Source organism: Schistocerca gregaria, chromosome 4 (genome assembly GCF_023897955.1).
Source record: "Schistocerca gregaria isolate iqSchGreg1 chromosome 4, iqSchGreg1.2, whole genome shotgun sequence".
NCBI lineage: Eukaryota > Metazoa > Arthropoda > Insecta > Orthoptera > Acrididae > Schistocerca > Schistocerca gregaria.
The window spans coordinates 460,966,990-460,984,797 of NC_064923.1; the positions used below are offsets into that span (position 1 = coordinate 460,966,990).

Below are 17,808 nucleotides of genomic sequence, written 5' to 3' on the forward strand. Positions count from 1 at the left end.
TGTGCAGGCGCTAACAGCAGCTGATTGGCCTCCACGAGTACACTTCTGCGAATGGTTCATCCAACAATGTGTCAATCCTCATTTCAGTGCAAAAGTTCTCTTTACGGATGAGGCTTCATTCCAACGTGGTCAAATTGTAAACTTTCACAATCAACATGTGTGGACTGACTAGAATCCGCACGCAATTGTGCAATCACGTCATCAACACAGATTTTCTGTGAACGTTTGGGCAGACATTGTTGGTGATGTCTTGATTGGGCCCCATGTTCTTCCACCTACTCTCAATTGAGCACGTCATCATGATTTCATACGGGATACTCTACCTGTGCTGTTAGAACATGTGCCTTTACAAGTACGACACAACATGTGGTTCATGCATGATGAAGCTCCTGATAATTTCAGTCGAAGTGTTCGTACGCTTCTCAAAAACAGATTCGGTGACCGATGGATTGGTAGAGGCGGACCAATTCCATGGCCTCCGCGCTCTCCTGACCTCAACTCTCTTGACTTTCATTTATGGGGGCATTTGAAAGCTCTTGTCTACGCAACCCCGGTACCAAATGTAGAGACTCTTCGTGCTCGTATTGTGGTATTATGATACAATACGCCATTCTCCAGGGCTGCACCAGCGCATCAGGGATGGGATTCCATGCGACGGAGGATGGATGCATGTATCCTCGCTAACGGAGGTCATTTTGAACATTTCCTGTAACAAAGTGTTTGAAGTCACGCTGGTACGTTCTGTTGCTGTGTGTTTCCATTCCATGATTAATGTGATTTGAAGAGAAGTAATAAAATGAGCTCTAACATGGAAAGTAAGCGTTTCCGGACACTTGTCCATATAACATATTTTCTTTCTTTGTGTGTGAGGAATGTTTGCTGAAAGTTTGGTAGTACCTTTTTGTAACACCCTGTGTACTAAAATTCCAACGAAGTTCATTGTAGTAAAATTGATAGAAAAGCGGGGCGCAGGTACAATAGCTTCTGTCCTGGTGGAAAGAATAATTCCGAGATTTGGGAGACCCTCATTAATGCTGAGCGACAATGGCAGCAGTTTCCTGAGTGACACGATAAAGAGAGTGCACAGATTGTTAAGAATTGGTACGGTACAGTCCTGTTACCCCAATAGAACGGAGCACTGGAAAGATCACACCGAACTGCAACGAAACTCTTGAGACACTACACCAATAGGTCTCAATCAAATTGGGACGAATGGCTTCCATTCGCAGTATTTATGTACGACACCACGCTCAATAGAGGAACGAATTAAACCCTATATGAGATACCATTCGATACAGCATGTACGTAACACACCGGATGTGTTGCAGAGAGATACAGCGATTGTTGTTGTTGTTGTGGTCTTCAGTCCTGAGACTGGTTTGATGCAGCTCTCCATGCTACTCTATCCTGTGCAAGCTTCTTCATCTCCCAGAACCCACTGCAACCTACATCCTTCTGAATCTGCTTACTGTAGTCATCTCTTGGTCTCCCTCTACGATTTTTACCCTCTACGCTGCCCTCCAATACTAAATTGGTGATCCCTTGATGCCTTAGAACATGTCCTACCAACCGATCCCTCCTTCTGGTCAAGTTGTGCCACAAACTTCTCTTCTCCCCAATCCTATTCAATACCTCCTCATTAGTTATGTGATCTACCCATCTAATCTTCAGCATTCTTCTGTAGCACCACATTTCGAAAGCTTCTATTCTCTTCTTGTCCAAACTATTTATCGTCCATGTTTCACTTCCATACATGGCTACACTCCATACAAATACTTTCAGAAATGACTTCCTGACCCTTAAATCTAGACTCGATGTTAACAAATTTCTCTTCTTCAGAAACGCTTTCCTTGCCATTGCCAGTCTACATTTTATATCCTCTCTACTTCGACCATCATCAGTTATTTTGCTCCCCAAATAGCAAAACTCCTTTACTACTTTAAGTGTCTCATTTCCTTATCTAATTCCCTCAGCATCACCCGACTTCATTCGACTACATTCCATTATTCTCGTTTTGCTCTTGTTGATGTCCATCCTATATCCTACTTTCAAGACACTATCCATTCCGTTCAACTGCTCTTCCAAGTCCTTTGCTGTCTCTGACAGAATTACAATGTCATCGGAGAACCTCAACGTTTTTATTTCTTCTCCATGCGATTGTTACTTAGAATTACGATGATTATATACTCGAATTAAAAGAGAAAATGAGACAGATACACCAATGTATCAGTTATTATAGTAAACAATTTAAGGGGAAGAGCAAAGGTAACTATTTTTGAAACCTGAATTCGAAAGATTTTAAAACAGGTGATGAAGTCTTTTTGTACGTTAGAAGGGGCGGAAGCCTGCAGTTCGACATGTAGTAGCGTGGCCCATACACTGTAGTAAGGACAAAGGGCGTAAATGCTGTCTTTCGTTTGAAGAGAATCAAATTTTTCATAATACATGCCAAAAGGTTAAAGAAGATCAACGGAAAGAGAATTATTTTATTCACTTTTAGATGAGGAAACTGACAGGAGTGTTGCACGTGTTTAACTGTACTGCCGTAGTGTACTCTCTTGGACAGGTTCAAGATTGCTCTCATAGAACAGAGCGGATACCAGTTATTACGCATAACTTTTGTTGAAGCGTTTATGTCCGGCCATGTCCAAAGTTATGTACTGAATGTGCCATTAGTAGAGAACGAACTATTTAATCTGTACAAAGTATTACCTCTGCTTTATGAAGTTGATGGGCGTCAAAGTTTAATTATGTACATAAAGTTAGAAAAAAATTATTTGTTATTTAATTAACCGAAGCGGTATTATGAAACACTGAGTAACGCAGAACTGTTGTGTAAAGAGACAAGTCGCGTTCTCAAAATTTGTAAACTTCTGTTTTTGTGCCCACAAATTACCACGATATACATGAAGCAAGGAAATTCTCAAAGATTGTTTCAAGGACTTTGCGAAAGACAATGAGGTTATTTGGGCTCCACGGAGTCAGGACCAATGCTTATTCATTGGTCAAAAAGGTGAAGGCTTGACAATTTTGCGCAATGACAACCAGCCAACAGATGTACGGATCAAAGGTACAGGAAAACTAACATTTTAGGGAAAATGTAAAGGGAATGGAACACTGATGTTCATACAGTCCGAACAAATAATACGAATTATGTGACCAGTGAAGAAATAGTTCCAGCTTTAAACATAGAGATTGATTGCTCAATTATAAATAAAGGAAAGAGGAACTTTTCCGAATAACAGGTAGGCAAGCCGTTGGAACCTGTAATACAACATCTAGACAACCTTAAAATAGCAGGTCATAAAATAACAGAAACAGAAGAGGAAACAGATTTCCAAGGGCAGCATAATTTCTCAGAAATAGCTTGGTATCATTATTCTTCCTCATCTTACGTAGAAGTTGCAATGTTTACCATTGTGATTTACGTTGTTTGTGTAGATACTGCAGAAATTTTAGAGATTTCATTAAGTACATGTACAAGGCATGAGCGATGATTGTTGTGCCAGAGTGTGTGTGAGGACGACCTAAGTACACACATGTGAGAGATCGGAAGTGACACGCATTAGTAGTGAACGGCCTCTTCTGTCAAGCAGAGGAAATAGTGAAAAACGTGAAGAAAACTCCATTACTTTTGAACCCAATGATGAAATTGCAGCGTTAACTATTCCATCACTATCCAGAGATCAGAGATCATGCAAAGCACTGCAAAACTCCTTAGGACGTAAGAAATTACTGTTGTGCGTCACGTAAGAAAATGTAAACAAGAATTTTGTAGGATTGTGTGTTCTCTTTCAGATTTATTGTTGTAATAATGACATGTAATGTGCTGTATTGACACATTTATAGGTAAGTGAAGTGAAGAAAAATAAACAAATAAACATGGACGAATATATGTAACTTAAAAAAGAGAGAAATATTTTTGATGTGGATTTCCATGTGTAATGTAAAAAGGAGAAAATTTAGTCATCAAATGATTTAAATTCATCTTCTATGTTTTGTAAGTATTCATTAAAAATGAAACAATCTTTTACTACGATGCTTCTATGAGTATGTATCTATATGTATATAAGTGCAGTATAATATGAAACAGTGTTTTATGTTGAGTCTTACATGTGTGCAAAAGTGAAGTGAAATACGAACTGTACAAAGCGCAAAATTTAAAGATAACTGAAGTCATTAACCAAGAATAGATGCAATATTACGAATTTGTCGACAAATATTTGTCAGCAAATTTTTCCAAAGAGGGAAATTTTATATATTGAAAACTTAATGACTTGTACGATGTTATGTTTAACGTGACTGCAAGCCATCAAGGGCTCTCCAGTGTAGGAAACTAGAGACTCGATGTAGAGAGCAGGCAAAAGTGGCAGCGCTCAGGTTACCAGACGTAAATTGTAACACTAGAACCCTGCAGATTTCAGACGCTCCAGCCAACTGACCCAAGGTAACGCCTGGACGCTGTTTTAAGGCGTCACAGTAGAAGATGGCCACAAAAAGGCACATCTTAGCAGAGGCAGCAAGCTTGTTATTTGATCCTCAGAATGTCATTGGGTTGACGTAAGCTAGAGTTGTTCTGACAGATATTGTGGAAGACAGCACTGACACAAACGAGGAAGGAGAGAAGCTGCGATGGCCGGTGGTAGGAATACAAAATGATCTGTACATTTAACTTTTATTAATAGAAAACTTATTTCAATTAGGGAAAGAAACATAACCTAATTTCACGTTGTGAAATTTCTTCCTATGCTTCCTGAGTCTCCTATACGCAATTACTTACACTCTTTATCATTCACAGTTCACTGTCAGGAGTCCGTGTACATTCTGCAAGGCCTATGGTTATCTGCGATGCTGTGGTTTTCCGCCAAAAGAAACTCTGTGACAGTCCTTTGCCTGAATCCTGCAGGGCTGTCCATAAGTCCGTAAGAGTACGAGGGAGTGAAGATCTCTGCTCAACAGCACGTTGCAAGGCATCATAGATATGTTCAATAATGTTCATGTCTGGGGAGTTTTGTGGCCAGCGGAAGTGGTCAAATTCAGAAGGGTGTTTCTGGAGCCACTGTGTAGCAATTCTGGACGTGTGGGGTATCTCATTGTCCTATTGCAATTGCTCATGTCCGTCGGAATGCACAATGGACATGGATGGATCCTGCACACGCCCAACACCATTACAGAGCCTCCGCCAGTATAGCACTCCCCTGCTGACATGCAGGGTCCATGGATTCATTGCATGGTCTCCATATGCGTAAACGTGCATCCGCGCGATACAATTTTAAACGTGACTCGTCCAATCAGGCAACATGTTTCCAGTCATCAGTAGTCCAGTGTCCAAGTTGACGGGCCCAGGCGAGGCATAAAGCTCTGTGTCGTGCAGTCATCAAGTGCACACGAGTCGGCATTCAGCTCGGAAAGACCATATCGATGATGTTTCATTCAATGGTTCGCACACTGATACTTGTTGATGGCTCAGCATTGAAATCCGTAGCAATTTCCGGAAGGCTTGCACTTCTGTCAAGTTGAACGATTCTCTTCAGTCGACATCGGTCCCGTTATTGCACGATCTTTTTCCGGTCGCATCAGTGTCGGAGATTTGTTGTTTTACCTGATTCCTGATATTCACTGTACACTCGTGATATGGTCGTACAGGAAAATTCCCACATCATCCCTACCTCGGAGATGCTGTGCCCCCTTGCTCGTGTACCGACTATAACATCACGTCCAGACTCACTTAAAACTTGATAACCTACCACTGTAGCAGCAGTAACCGATCTGACAACTGCGCCAAACACTTGTTGTCTTGTATAGGCGTTGCCGACCACAGCGCCGTATTCTGACTGTTTTCATATCTCTGTATTTGAATATGGTAGCATACACCAGTTTGTTTGGCGCTTCAGTGTACAAAAAGGCTTTTCAGGAGATGAAACGTTATCGAAAGTTGACCTAGGCTATTTGCAGCATTGGCGATGAATTCACCTTTTCCCAAAAGCGTAAAAAGGCTACTCAGCTAGGATGTATGAGCTCGTACATTTTAAAAAAATAACGCTAACAAATTTTAAAACAGTAGTAACGTCACCATTTAACGGCATTTATTCAGGAAAAAATTCGCAAGAAATTTGAGTACAGAATGGTACAGCCGGCTAGTTCTGTATGCGAAAATCAGATCATTAGCCCTAAGTTGACGGAAGATGCACGGTGGTCCCTGTTTCAGGTGTCCTTCGGCATGGGCTCGAGCTCTCTGCTGTGGGTGCTGCCCAACGAGCTGGCGCCGCCCCCGCTTCGAGTGCTGACTACCACCTCCGTCTTCGTCTTGGCGTCGTTGTTGGGCTTCAGCGACACCAAGCTGTTCCAGGTGGTCGCCGACACCTACGGCGCTTTCATACCTTTCTGGTTTTTCACGATGATTTCTTTCCTAGGGTTTTTCTTCGTGTGGTTCTTCATTCCAGAAACCAGAGGTCGCTCGTTGGCCGACATCTCATCAGAGATGAGCGTTGAACCTCCACACCGTCACAAGTCCAGCCAACCAATTTGATCACTCAGGCAGATATAGACGATATTTGAGCATCCTGAAAGATACAGCAAGCTGTATAATTCCGACAGGGGCGATACCGTTTCATCTGCATTGTTAAATGGGGACTTGCATCTCTGAATCGTTAATGTTGGACTAATGAAGTACCGGTATACTTCCTGTGTAGGAACCGGTGGAAGGAAGACAGACATTCCTTGAAATGGAGAACCTCTGTGATTGTAACCTCAGGAATGTGGTAAGAACCTACGACACAATTGTTCTAAATGTGGTTCCTCTGACAACAGCAATAGCAGAATCCTGTATTCAGTATCCCCAGTGTAATGAAATCAGACTCCTTATGAAGGAACAACCTACTTGTATTTTTTACATCCTTGTAAAATAAATGTTTATATTTTTTTACTGGTACTTATAGTTAGTTTCCTTGTGTACGTTAGAGGCCTTCTCTGGTATTTTTAATGCCTTACTTGACCCTCACCGATTCTCTTTCTTTTTTACTCTGTATGGACTAAATTATTAATGCGTGTAAAATTTGACGTATCTAAACGGAACTGACCATTAAGAAGACAGTATTTTTCTGTTACTTTGACGACATAGTTATCATATTTATCCTTCATTTAAACTTACCTCTATACTCAGAAAGCCATTGAAATGGGGCTAGTTTCCAATATTACAAAACGTTGCAGTTGCTTCTCATAAAAACTGTGTGCTTTCTTCGCTCTCCTTATTGCTGATATAGTACATATAGATCGAACGCGAAGTATGCACATTCAGTAATAAAATTTGATGTTATGTTCATATGAATTTATTAATACCAGTTGACAAACCCAGCATTGCCTCGGTATTCGTTTTGCCAATTTTCTATCATGTAGGAAAGTTTGTGGTGAAATATTGACAACGTTTCAACTCCTTGTATTCCACATACCATCTTTGAAGTTATGAACCAGTCGTGCAAAGAAACCTGCGCCATGTGCAAGTGTGTAAGTACAATAACTAAATTAAAAACTCTTGGCCCTGGCGAATATTGTATCTTGGGCGTACCAGCTTCGCGTGTCTACGATCTGATTTTGTATACCTTTAGGACTTAACAAACGATACTCACGTTGTAACGGGTGCGAGATTTCCCGATACGCTCCTGGGTTTGATATATAACCGAGTTTGTTCGAACAGTCAAGTGATATTTAATTCGCGCGATGCGAATTACGTAAAATAATCAGAGAGATTAGAGCTCACACAGAGACATACCGACAGTCTTTCTTTCCACGAACAATGCGAGACTGAAACAGAAAGGAGAAGCGATAGAGGTACTCAAAGTACCCTCAGCCACACACCGTCAGGTGGCCTGCGGAGTATGGATGTAGATGTAGATGTAGATAATAAGCTCTGTATGAATTTGACACTTTCGTGAAACAGTATTAAATCCTACTACTGCACAAACTCCTGTTGTGTTTGAACATATTTACGAGTTCTCATGCAGCACTGGTATACACTCCTGGAAATGGAAAAAAGAACACATTGACACCGGTGTGTCAGACCCACCATACTTGCTCCGGACACTGCGAGAGGGCTGTACAAGCAATGATCACACGCACGGCACAGTGGACACACCAGGAACCGCGGCGTTGGCCGTCGAATGGCGCTAGCTGCGCAGCATTTGTGCACCGCTGCCGTCAGTGTCAGCCAGTTTGCCGTGGCATACGGAGCTCCATCGCAGTCTTAACACTGGTAGCATGCCGCGACAGCGTGGACGTGAACCGTATGTCCAGTTGACGGACTTGGAGCGAGGGCGTATAGTGGGCATGCGGGAGGCCGGGTGGACGTACCGCCGAATTGCTCAACACGTGGGGCGTGAGGTCTCCACAGTACATCGATGTTGACGCCAGTGGTCGGCGGAAGGTGCACGTGCCCGTCGACCTGGGACCGGACCGCAGCGACGCACGGATGCACGCCAAGACCGTAGGATCCTACGCAGTGCCGTAGGGGACCGCACCGCCACTTCCCAGCAAATTAGGGACACTGTTGCTCCTGGGGTATCGGCGAGGACCATTCGCAACCGTCTCCATGAAGCTGGGCCACAGTCCCGCAAACCGTTAGGCCGTCTTCAACTCACGCCCCAACATCGTGCAGCCCGCCTCCAGTGGTGTCGTCTTCAGCGATGAGAGTCGCTTCTGCCTTGGTGCCAATGATGGTCGTATGCGTGTTTGGCGCCGTGTAGGTGAGCGCCACAGTCAGGACTGCATACGACCGAGGCACACAGGGCCAACACCCGGCATCATGGTGTGGGGAGCGATCTCCTACACTGGCCGTACACCTCTGGTGATCGTCGAGGGGACACTGAATAGTGCACGGTACATCCAAACCGTCATCGAACCCATCGTTCTACCATTCCTAGACCGGCAAGGGAACTTGCTGTTCCAACAGGACAATGCACGTCCGCATGTATCCCGTGCCACCCAACGTGCTCTAGAAGGTGTAAGTCAACTACCCTGGCCAGCAAGATCTCTGGATCTGTCCCCCATTGAGCATGTTTGGGACTGGATGAAGCGTCGTCTCACGCGGTCTGAACGTCCAGCACGAACGCTGGTCCAACTGAGGCGCCAGGTGGAAATGGCATGGCAAGCCGTTCCACAGGACTACATCCAGCATCTCTACGATCGTCTCCATGGGAGAATAGCAGCCTGCATTGCTGCGAAAGGTGGATATACACTGTACTAGTGCCGACATTGTGCATGCTCTGTTGCCTGTGTCTATGTGCCTGTGGTTCTGTCAGTGTGATCATGTGATGTATCTGACCCCAGGAATGTGTCAATAAAGTTTCTCCTTCCTGGGACAATAAATTCACGGTGTTCTTATTTCAATTTCCAGGAGTGTATATGGATATGTAAACATTTAAGGAAAGATAACAGAAAAAGACGAAAATGTCCTCCCATTTACCAAGTAGGTTACAAATGAGCATATCCATCCCAGTTACCATATCAGAATAACAGGTAAAATCTTCACCATACTTAAATCAGTTTGAAAACGAGACAGCAGTATCCAAATGAAACAATCAAAGCATTATTCAGGTGAAACAATCAAGACAGTTAATCATGAATTAAATGAAGAACAAAGGCAATTCAGTATAATAAGGCAACTGTAATTTTTATCACGAGATTAAATCACGGCGGAATGTTCCGTCTTGGAGATTGTACCACCAGAAACCCCCAAGGTCGAAGGACGAGCGAAATCTCGAGGATTGCATAAATCAAAACTGCAATCTTTTATTTATTTATTAGTTGCGGTTGTTAAGCGTGATCCGAATGATACAAATATCAGTTTGTGTTTCAATAATTTCTACAGTTACATCCATAGTAAATTAAAAACGCCAAGAAAGGTCGTTATGATAGTACCCACAGAAGCCACTAGATCACATGCCAAACAAAAGATAGAAAAGAACTTGGGATTCCCCTGCTATACAATTCCCGCCAGGATATCCACACCCCACACCCCCCTCACAAATTGTGTAAATCCCTCCAGATCCTCAAGCACCTTGCACTCCACCTCGCCTTCCGTATACGCTGCCTGTACCCCATGCGGATCCTCTAAGACCTGATTCCTTTCCCCCATCTGCTCCTATTCCATGAACATATCTGCATAATCTACACTTCCCAGTACCTTGATTCCCCTCATCCCCTGGTTGCTCCTCTCCTCTCCAACCCCCGCCCTCTGCTGGACCTTCACCGATGCGTCCCTCCTACCCTCCATTCCTACATACTTCATCTCCTTTCCCAAGGTATCTGCCATCGACTCACCATCTTGGATGATGCCCTCTCTCCCTCCAGTTATCCCTCCTGTCAACTATGATCCTCACCTCCTCCTCTGTCCTTTCGTTGGCTCCCTCTCCTCCTCTTCCATCCTATTTTTTCACTGCCTGTCATCTCTCTGCTTCCTTTCTCTCCCCTGAGTCCATTTGCATTTCCCTCCCTACCTTCTCCATTCTCTCTCGCATCTGCCCTGCCTCGCCTTATGAGCCCTCTCCTTCCATCGGTTGCCCCCCCCCCCTCCTCGTTTTTCCTCTCCTCTCCCCCTTTTTCCCCTCGTTTGTCCAGGTCCCCCCTCCCCCCATCTGCCCTTGGCTGTGGTGTGTCACCTTCGTGTCGACTTTCTAGTGCTGTGTTTCCAGTGAATGTTCAGTGTTGTGCGTCTTTTCCGAAGTTTTGCGAGTGGAAATCATACTGCCGCTGGGTGTGATTTTAATATTTTTTGCAAATAGAAACCAGACAAACCAAACTGTCGCCGTGTTTTTTAATTGTCTGTCTACTATTTTACCTGTCTGCTTCCTGTGTATTTTATTAGTATCGCCAACCCTTGGTTTTATGTTTCAACTTTCCACAAGTTTCCGCCGTTTTAAAATTTAAGTCACCGTTTTATCTTCTTATCCTGTTTTGAAAATTCTGTAGGCTGAAGACCAGTGTACTAAGCTGCTGCCAGGCCGCCCTCTTCGGAAAGAATCAAAATTCAATAAAGGAAAAAAAAGGGGGTCGGGATTCCCCGAACTGTGACGTAAACTACTCGTACAGTTTGGTTCAAGTTCTAACTCAAACCTACAAACGTCTCTACTGCATTCTTCGTACCTATATAGATGGCTATCATTTTTGTCCATAGCCGCTTGCGTTCTGCAGTAGAAAGCTGACAAAAGCGCTGCCAGATATCGGGGAAGTTGACTCGACTGAAGGAATGTCTTAGTACTGAAGAACAAGCTTTTTAATTTTTCACCCATACTGTGGCATTTTTTCACGTATCTCAGTGTTATGACATCATATCTCTTGAACTATGGGTGATGCAATGGTAACATTTTATAGGTACATTCAGTGGCATACTGTCTGTAAAATGTGATTACAGCTGGTAGAAGAGATATAATAAATTTAAAAGTCATGTACAATGTTGCATTTCATTACACATCTCTTTGTTAATGTCGTCACATCTCCTTAACTCTGATAGATAGATGGTATCCATACAGCTATTGTTTGCTGACAATAGCGTATGTGGGAACCAAGTGTACCCGAAATCGATTCGGTGGTTTAGGAGGAGATGCATAATACCTGTAACAAGGCAAAACATTTTCTTATCTCAAGAAGATATTGCAACAATGCATAATGATACTATTTAGGTAACGGCAACTGATTTAATATACAAATATTTAAAGCAGCAGAGACACATTATATCATGATGATTTTAATTATTTGCAATATTTAGAGAGTACAGGGTCTATATTTATACTATTTTTTACAAGCTCACACAAAGTGTAGTCATGTACACAATATACGTAATACACACACGAATACACACGCAACCAACAAACAATGTCAGAAGGGATGGTTCAGATACCATTCATCGAGATAAAATGATTGTCGTCGTTAAGCGACCGACTGAGTATCAGTGGCCGTGTAGTATGTATCTCATGGCCCCGCGTCTTAAGGCTGCTTGCTGGACTTCATAAGGCGATTCTTCATCAGTCCTCAGACACTCCTTATAGTCTTCGATCAAATCCTAGGCTTGTCTCTGGGGACACCTGCATCTACTGGGCGAGCGTGTATCTTCGATCTGAGCACTACAAACTCCACAACCAGCTAGCCATTCGTCTCGTTCTTCATCAGACCAATAACCTTCGTGTTTTAAGGTGTTATACCTCAAGGTTTATCTCCAGAAATTCCAGATGTGATGAGTTCCTTTGCACTATAGCCTTTAAGCGGGGCATAATCTAGCCTAGGAGACTAGTCCTTCACTAGAGATTATGCCCCGCTTAAAAGTTGACCTGATGACGTAATCTCTAGCATCATAACACCTATCCTAATGGTAAACTAAATGAGCACCGCGATGATTTCTAACATTTTCCATGGTTCATTCGGAATCTTAATTATCCAGTAACTTAGAGAAATTTTTCACCCGCTACAGACCTCTGTTTCGTGTTTAAGTTGTTGTACTTTGTATCCCTTCAACAAGGGACACTGCTCGGAAGAGATGGCGTATGTGATCCTAAGAAGTGGCAACACGTACCTGAGACGTTTTTGGAGATGTCTACAGTGCAAAATGTGTTTCTCCATATTCCACAGAGGTGTCATCAGCTCGGGGACCGAAGTATTTTGCGCGACTAGGTGCTCTGAACACAATGGCAGGTCACTGTGATCGCCATGGGATATACCAGGCCTGGCCCCAGGACATATCCCCTATCAGCATCAGCTGCGACATTGAGAATCCTAAACTTCAATCTGACGATTTCATCTTTGGTCAGCCATCGGAACCCGCAAATCGGCGGAGTGTGTTCAAAAAATTGTTCAAATGGCTCTGAGCACTATGGGACTTAACATATGAAGTCGTCAGTCCACTAGAACTTAGAATTACTTAAACCTAAGTAACCTATGAACATGACACACATGCATGCCCGAGGCAGGATTCGAACCTGCTACCGTAGCCGTCGCGCGGTTCCAGACTGAAGCGCCTAGAGCAGTTCGACCACAGCTACCGGCGCGGAGTGTGTTGCATGGCCTATCTGTAGAGGTTGTTTACATCCAAGTGAAGTATGTAACTCAAATCGTTAGATGGCCGGTACTCTGCTCTCACAGAGGCGCAGGTTGTTCGCGTTGGTGTACCTATGGACTAACTGGCAAAGCCCTGCAAATCCCGTGTCCGAAAAAAACAACGCATTGACTTCGGTCAGCTGTTACTACACGTCTTTTTTTACATTGCGTCGCACCAAAGCCCCAGAACGTTGTAACAGAAATCAGCATCCTTCTTCTAAATCACCCTCCATGTCTCCATGCACATAATAGAATTAGTGATTCCTCGCCACCACAGAGAGAGCTTTCCAGCCGGGAAGGGGGGGGGGGGGGGAGTAGTCGTACCGCCGCGACCTGCCGTGTGGGCGCTGTCTGCGGCATCAACTCAGACTCGGCTTGGCTGGGAGTGATGCACTGTGTGGTGCTCTGACAGAATGGGTAAGCGTTTTTGGCCACAAGCCAAAGTGCTACAGTACTGACGGCAGAAAATCTAAATATGTGAAGTGCACGTTAGAAATTTCTGCACAAACTTGGGCATTCCAAATCTCTAATGCATTTATTAATTACATTAGTTTGTGGAAGTGTTTCTTTAATAGATATTTCAACGTGACCATGTACATTCTTTTACGATACGAATTTCTGACTGGGCCCGTATACACAAGAGACAAGCAGACAATGCGTCTTTTCTGTTAGAACGAACTGCCAAAATTAGTCTACCTTCAGAGTCCCTTGGGGGCTGCTAGCCGAAATTTACACTCTTATAAGACGTGTACCAAAATTACTCTGCAGTCCTACTAATTTATTTCACTCTTACTTCAATGATGTGGAAATGTTGTATCAGGCAAAGGACATGGTGGTGAATGTAAAACCACATAATGTAATCACCAAAAAGAGAAACCGCATTAGGTGTGTTGATATTTCCAGAAATATAACATCTTTCAGGTCATATGGAAAACTGTTCCCTATTCCTCAGAAATGCAGACAAGCATAAGTGTAACAGAGAATCAATACGAGGGAATTCACAAAATGATATGCACTCATGTAGTGGAGCACGTGAAGCACTGTTTGATGTTGACAAAATCTGCATTCAGTGTAGAGAGAACGAAGATTAGAAACAATAGATATTACATTAAATAAGGAAAAACTTTTAGGAAGTTCAAACAAATTTATGGTATATAACTAATACCAATGTGAATTTGAAGGGCGGTCTGAACATCAACTAGATGGGAGCCAATTGGCAGTAATAAGTCTTAGTCTTCCCCGGACTTGCAGACAATGTCATCACAATTGTACGAGGACCTACAGTTCAGTGTGATATCTTCAGGGCTCATTCTACTAGTTTTGTCATCTACACAAAAGATATGAAACTACAACAAAGGCTAGAAACCTTCAGGACGCTACGTCGGGTTAAACCTGGGATTCGAATAAAGCACTGATAGCGTAAAATCACTCTCAACGTCATCCAGGATTCATATGCATAGAACTCCACAAGCAAATAGATTGTTCTGAATAATTGACGGGAGCCTCTATCGTATTATGTGTTCTGTTTAGTCTCTCTCTCGCTCTCTCTCTCTCTCTATCACTCTCTCTCTCTCTCTCTCTCTCTCTCTCTCTCTCTCTCTCTTTCTCTCTCTCTCTCTCTCTCTCTGTGTGTGTGTGTGTGTGTGTGTGTGTGTGTGTGTGTGTGTGTGTTTCCCATCGTAACTTGGTACAGGACCAGATTCGTGCTTTTAGGGATTGGTACAGGACCAGATTCGTGCTTTTGGGGATTGGTGGGTCCAATAACTGACAACATTTTAATATTACCACGATCTTCCTCTGTATCTGAGTGGTCAGTATGGCTAATTACCACGCTGGGGACATGTGCTCGATTACTAGCACTGTCATGGGTTCTTCTTTTGTGGGAGAAGTGGGCCAGAGTGCACTCATTCTCGCTATGCCTACTGAGCCGCTACCGGAATGGGAAGAACTAGCGGCACCAGATTTGCTAACACGTCAACGACTGGGAGAGAGGTGTCTACCGCCCACGACCCTCCATGTCGCATCTCACTAACTACATTGGTTGAGGATGGCACGGCGATTGGACCGGATGGATTGGCTCGTCTGTGGTAAGCAACGGAACTTTCTTCTTACACGTAATCAAAGGATTGTTTGGTTTGGAAGATCCCAAGGCAAAGGGCTATTGTTTACTTTCTACTGTTCATCAATATGGTAATTTCGATCCTAGATATATACCAGAAACTGTGTGTTGAAACACCTTGCCAAACATCACGAATTTCATTCAACTCGTCCTACGCTCCAAAATCCTCATTGGAGTGTAGTGTCGTTTCACTTAGTCAATTAATACTGACGATCAGCTTATAGCAGTGTAACGGCTGAAACTTGTATGATATCAAAGCTACGACTTTTGGTGTATGCCTGAGTAGCAACTGTGATAGAAGTGGCTGGGGATAAGCCCCGGCCGCGTATTGTTCTCTCTGCCTCTGCTCCATTGTTCTAAAATCATATTCAAAAAGAATACAATCAGAGACACACACTGCCTTGTAGGTAACTGTAGAACGACGGGAACTTTATTTAGGAACTGCAAACGGGAAATTGTCTATACGCAATACATGTAATGATGAATCTATTGGTTGAAGAGAAAACAGAAGGACGTCATCATTAGGCGAGACTATAAATACGTATTACTAGCGGTCACTGTAATTATTATTTTGGACGTTCCTGCATTGATCCTTAAGTTGTTCTTGTTGTGGTCTTCAGTCCTGAGACTGGTTTGATGTAGCTCTCAATGCTACTCTATCCTGTGAAAGCTTATTTCTCTCCAAATACGTACTGCAGCCTACATCCAATTGAATCTGTTTTGTGTATTCATCTCTTGGTCTCCCTCTACGATTTTTACCCTCCTCGCTGCCCTCCAATACTAAACTGGTGATTACTTGATGCCTCAGAACATGTCCTACCAACCGATCCCTTCTTCTAGTCAAGTTGTGCCACAAACTCCTCTTCTCCCCAATCCTATTCAATACTTCCTCATTAGTTACGTGATCTACCCACCTAATCTTCAGCATTCTTCTGTAGCACCACATTTCAAAGGCTTCTATTCTCTTCTTATCCAAACTGTTTATCGTCCATGTTTCACTTCCATACATGGCTACACTCTATACAAATACTTTCAGAAACGACTTCCTGACATTTAAATCTATACTCGATGTTAACAAATTTTTCTTCTTTAGGAACGCATTCCTTGCTATTGCCAGTCTACATTTTATATCTTCTCTACTTCGACCATCATCAATTACTTTGCTCCCCAAATAGCAAAACTCCTTTATTGCTTTAACTGTCTCATTCCTAATCTAATTCCCTCAGTATCACCTGACTTAATTCGACTACATTCCATTATCCTCGTTTGCTTTAGTTGATGTTCATGTTATATCCTCCCTTCAAGACACTGTCCATTCCATTCAACTGCTCTTCCAAGCCCTTTGCTGTCTCTGACAGAATTACAATGTCAGCGGCGAACCTAAAAGTTAATATTTCCTCTCCATGGATTTTAGTACCTACTCCGAATTTTTCTTTTGTTTCCTTTACTGTTTGCTCAATATACAGATTGAATAACATCGGGGAGAGGCTACAACCCTGTCCTACGCCCTTCCCAACCACTGCTTCCCTTTATGTCCCTCGGCTCTTGTAACTGCCATCTGGTTTCTGTACAAATGTCCTTATGGACTACTGAAAAGAAGACAGCTGGTTAATTTGATGTTTTATTTACACACAACCGGTTTCGTGGCCTAAAGCCGCATCGTCGGTGGGAAAGTGTAATATAAAATGTCCCAGCTTTGTGCATCGTCAAAATTATGAAAAGTAATTTCTGAAGCACACACAATATGGAAAGGTCATACGTGTATCTATTCAGCGAATATTTCATACTATAACAGACAACTAATAATATTTTAATTTATTTAAAGACAAAGAGATCATGTAGCCTTTCTCTTCTGCTTTGTGTTTGTACTTCTTGAACGTCAGCTACAAATTCAATGCAACAGAGTGAAATGTGAGCCAGTGTTAAACAAATTCTCTGCACTTCCTTGAATTCTGAGTAAAGATTGCACGTAATAATTTGCTTTCACTCATATTAGGATTAATCAATTTCTCTCTTTATAAAACAGACTAATTTCTACTCAAGTGGAACTTGCAGAATAGGTTCGACTTTTGTGGTTGAGCCTAAAACATATTTCCTGAATCGGACCTCGTAAACGAATAAACACTGTGCACTCTCTATGAAATAGGAGATACAAGCAATGACAATTAAATAAGGAAGTAATATAATATCAGCGCGCAAACGCCCCACTAGTTTCCACTGAACAGAGGCGGCTCTCAGACCAAATAAGATGATGCGACGATATTAGACCATCCATAGTCATGTAATATATAGTAAAACGCGAAACAAACCTTCAAACAAAATATGGAAAGACATGCTGTATACTTATTCTCAGATAAACATGGCAGTTTACATACATTAATAGCAATGTAGGCTACATTAATGTTTTTCGTATGTACGTGAAATAACCTGAAAAATTAGACTCTTTCTTGAGTTATTTAAAGTTTCTGAAAGAGGCGCCACACAGCCCCCTTGCTTGCTGAAAGCACGTGTGCTGGCACCTTACTTTCAGTATTGAATTTAGTTAGCACCACATCACAAATATCAATTTTACGGTTACGTGAAAAGGTCTGAGACCAAACATGTCCTTT

General features: G+C 42.8%; 1 protein-coding gene across 1 annotated transcript in view; it reads left to right on the top strand.

Moving 5' to 3' along the window:
- The window catches only part of LOC126267201 (facilitated trehalose transporter Tret1-like), a 122,457-nt gene extending 115,237 nt beyond the window's left edge, over positions 1–7,220 (top strand). Inside the window, exon 5 of the mRNA XM_049972170.1 lies at positions 6,209–7,220. Within this exon, the coding sequence (XP_049828127.1) occupies positions 6,209–6,529 (321 nt within the window). The 3' untranslated portion in view covers positions 6,530–7,220. The remainder of the gene's footprint in view (positions 1–6,208) is intronic.
- Positions 7,221–17,808: the final 10,588 nt, after the last annotated feature.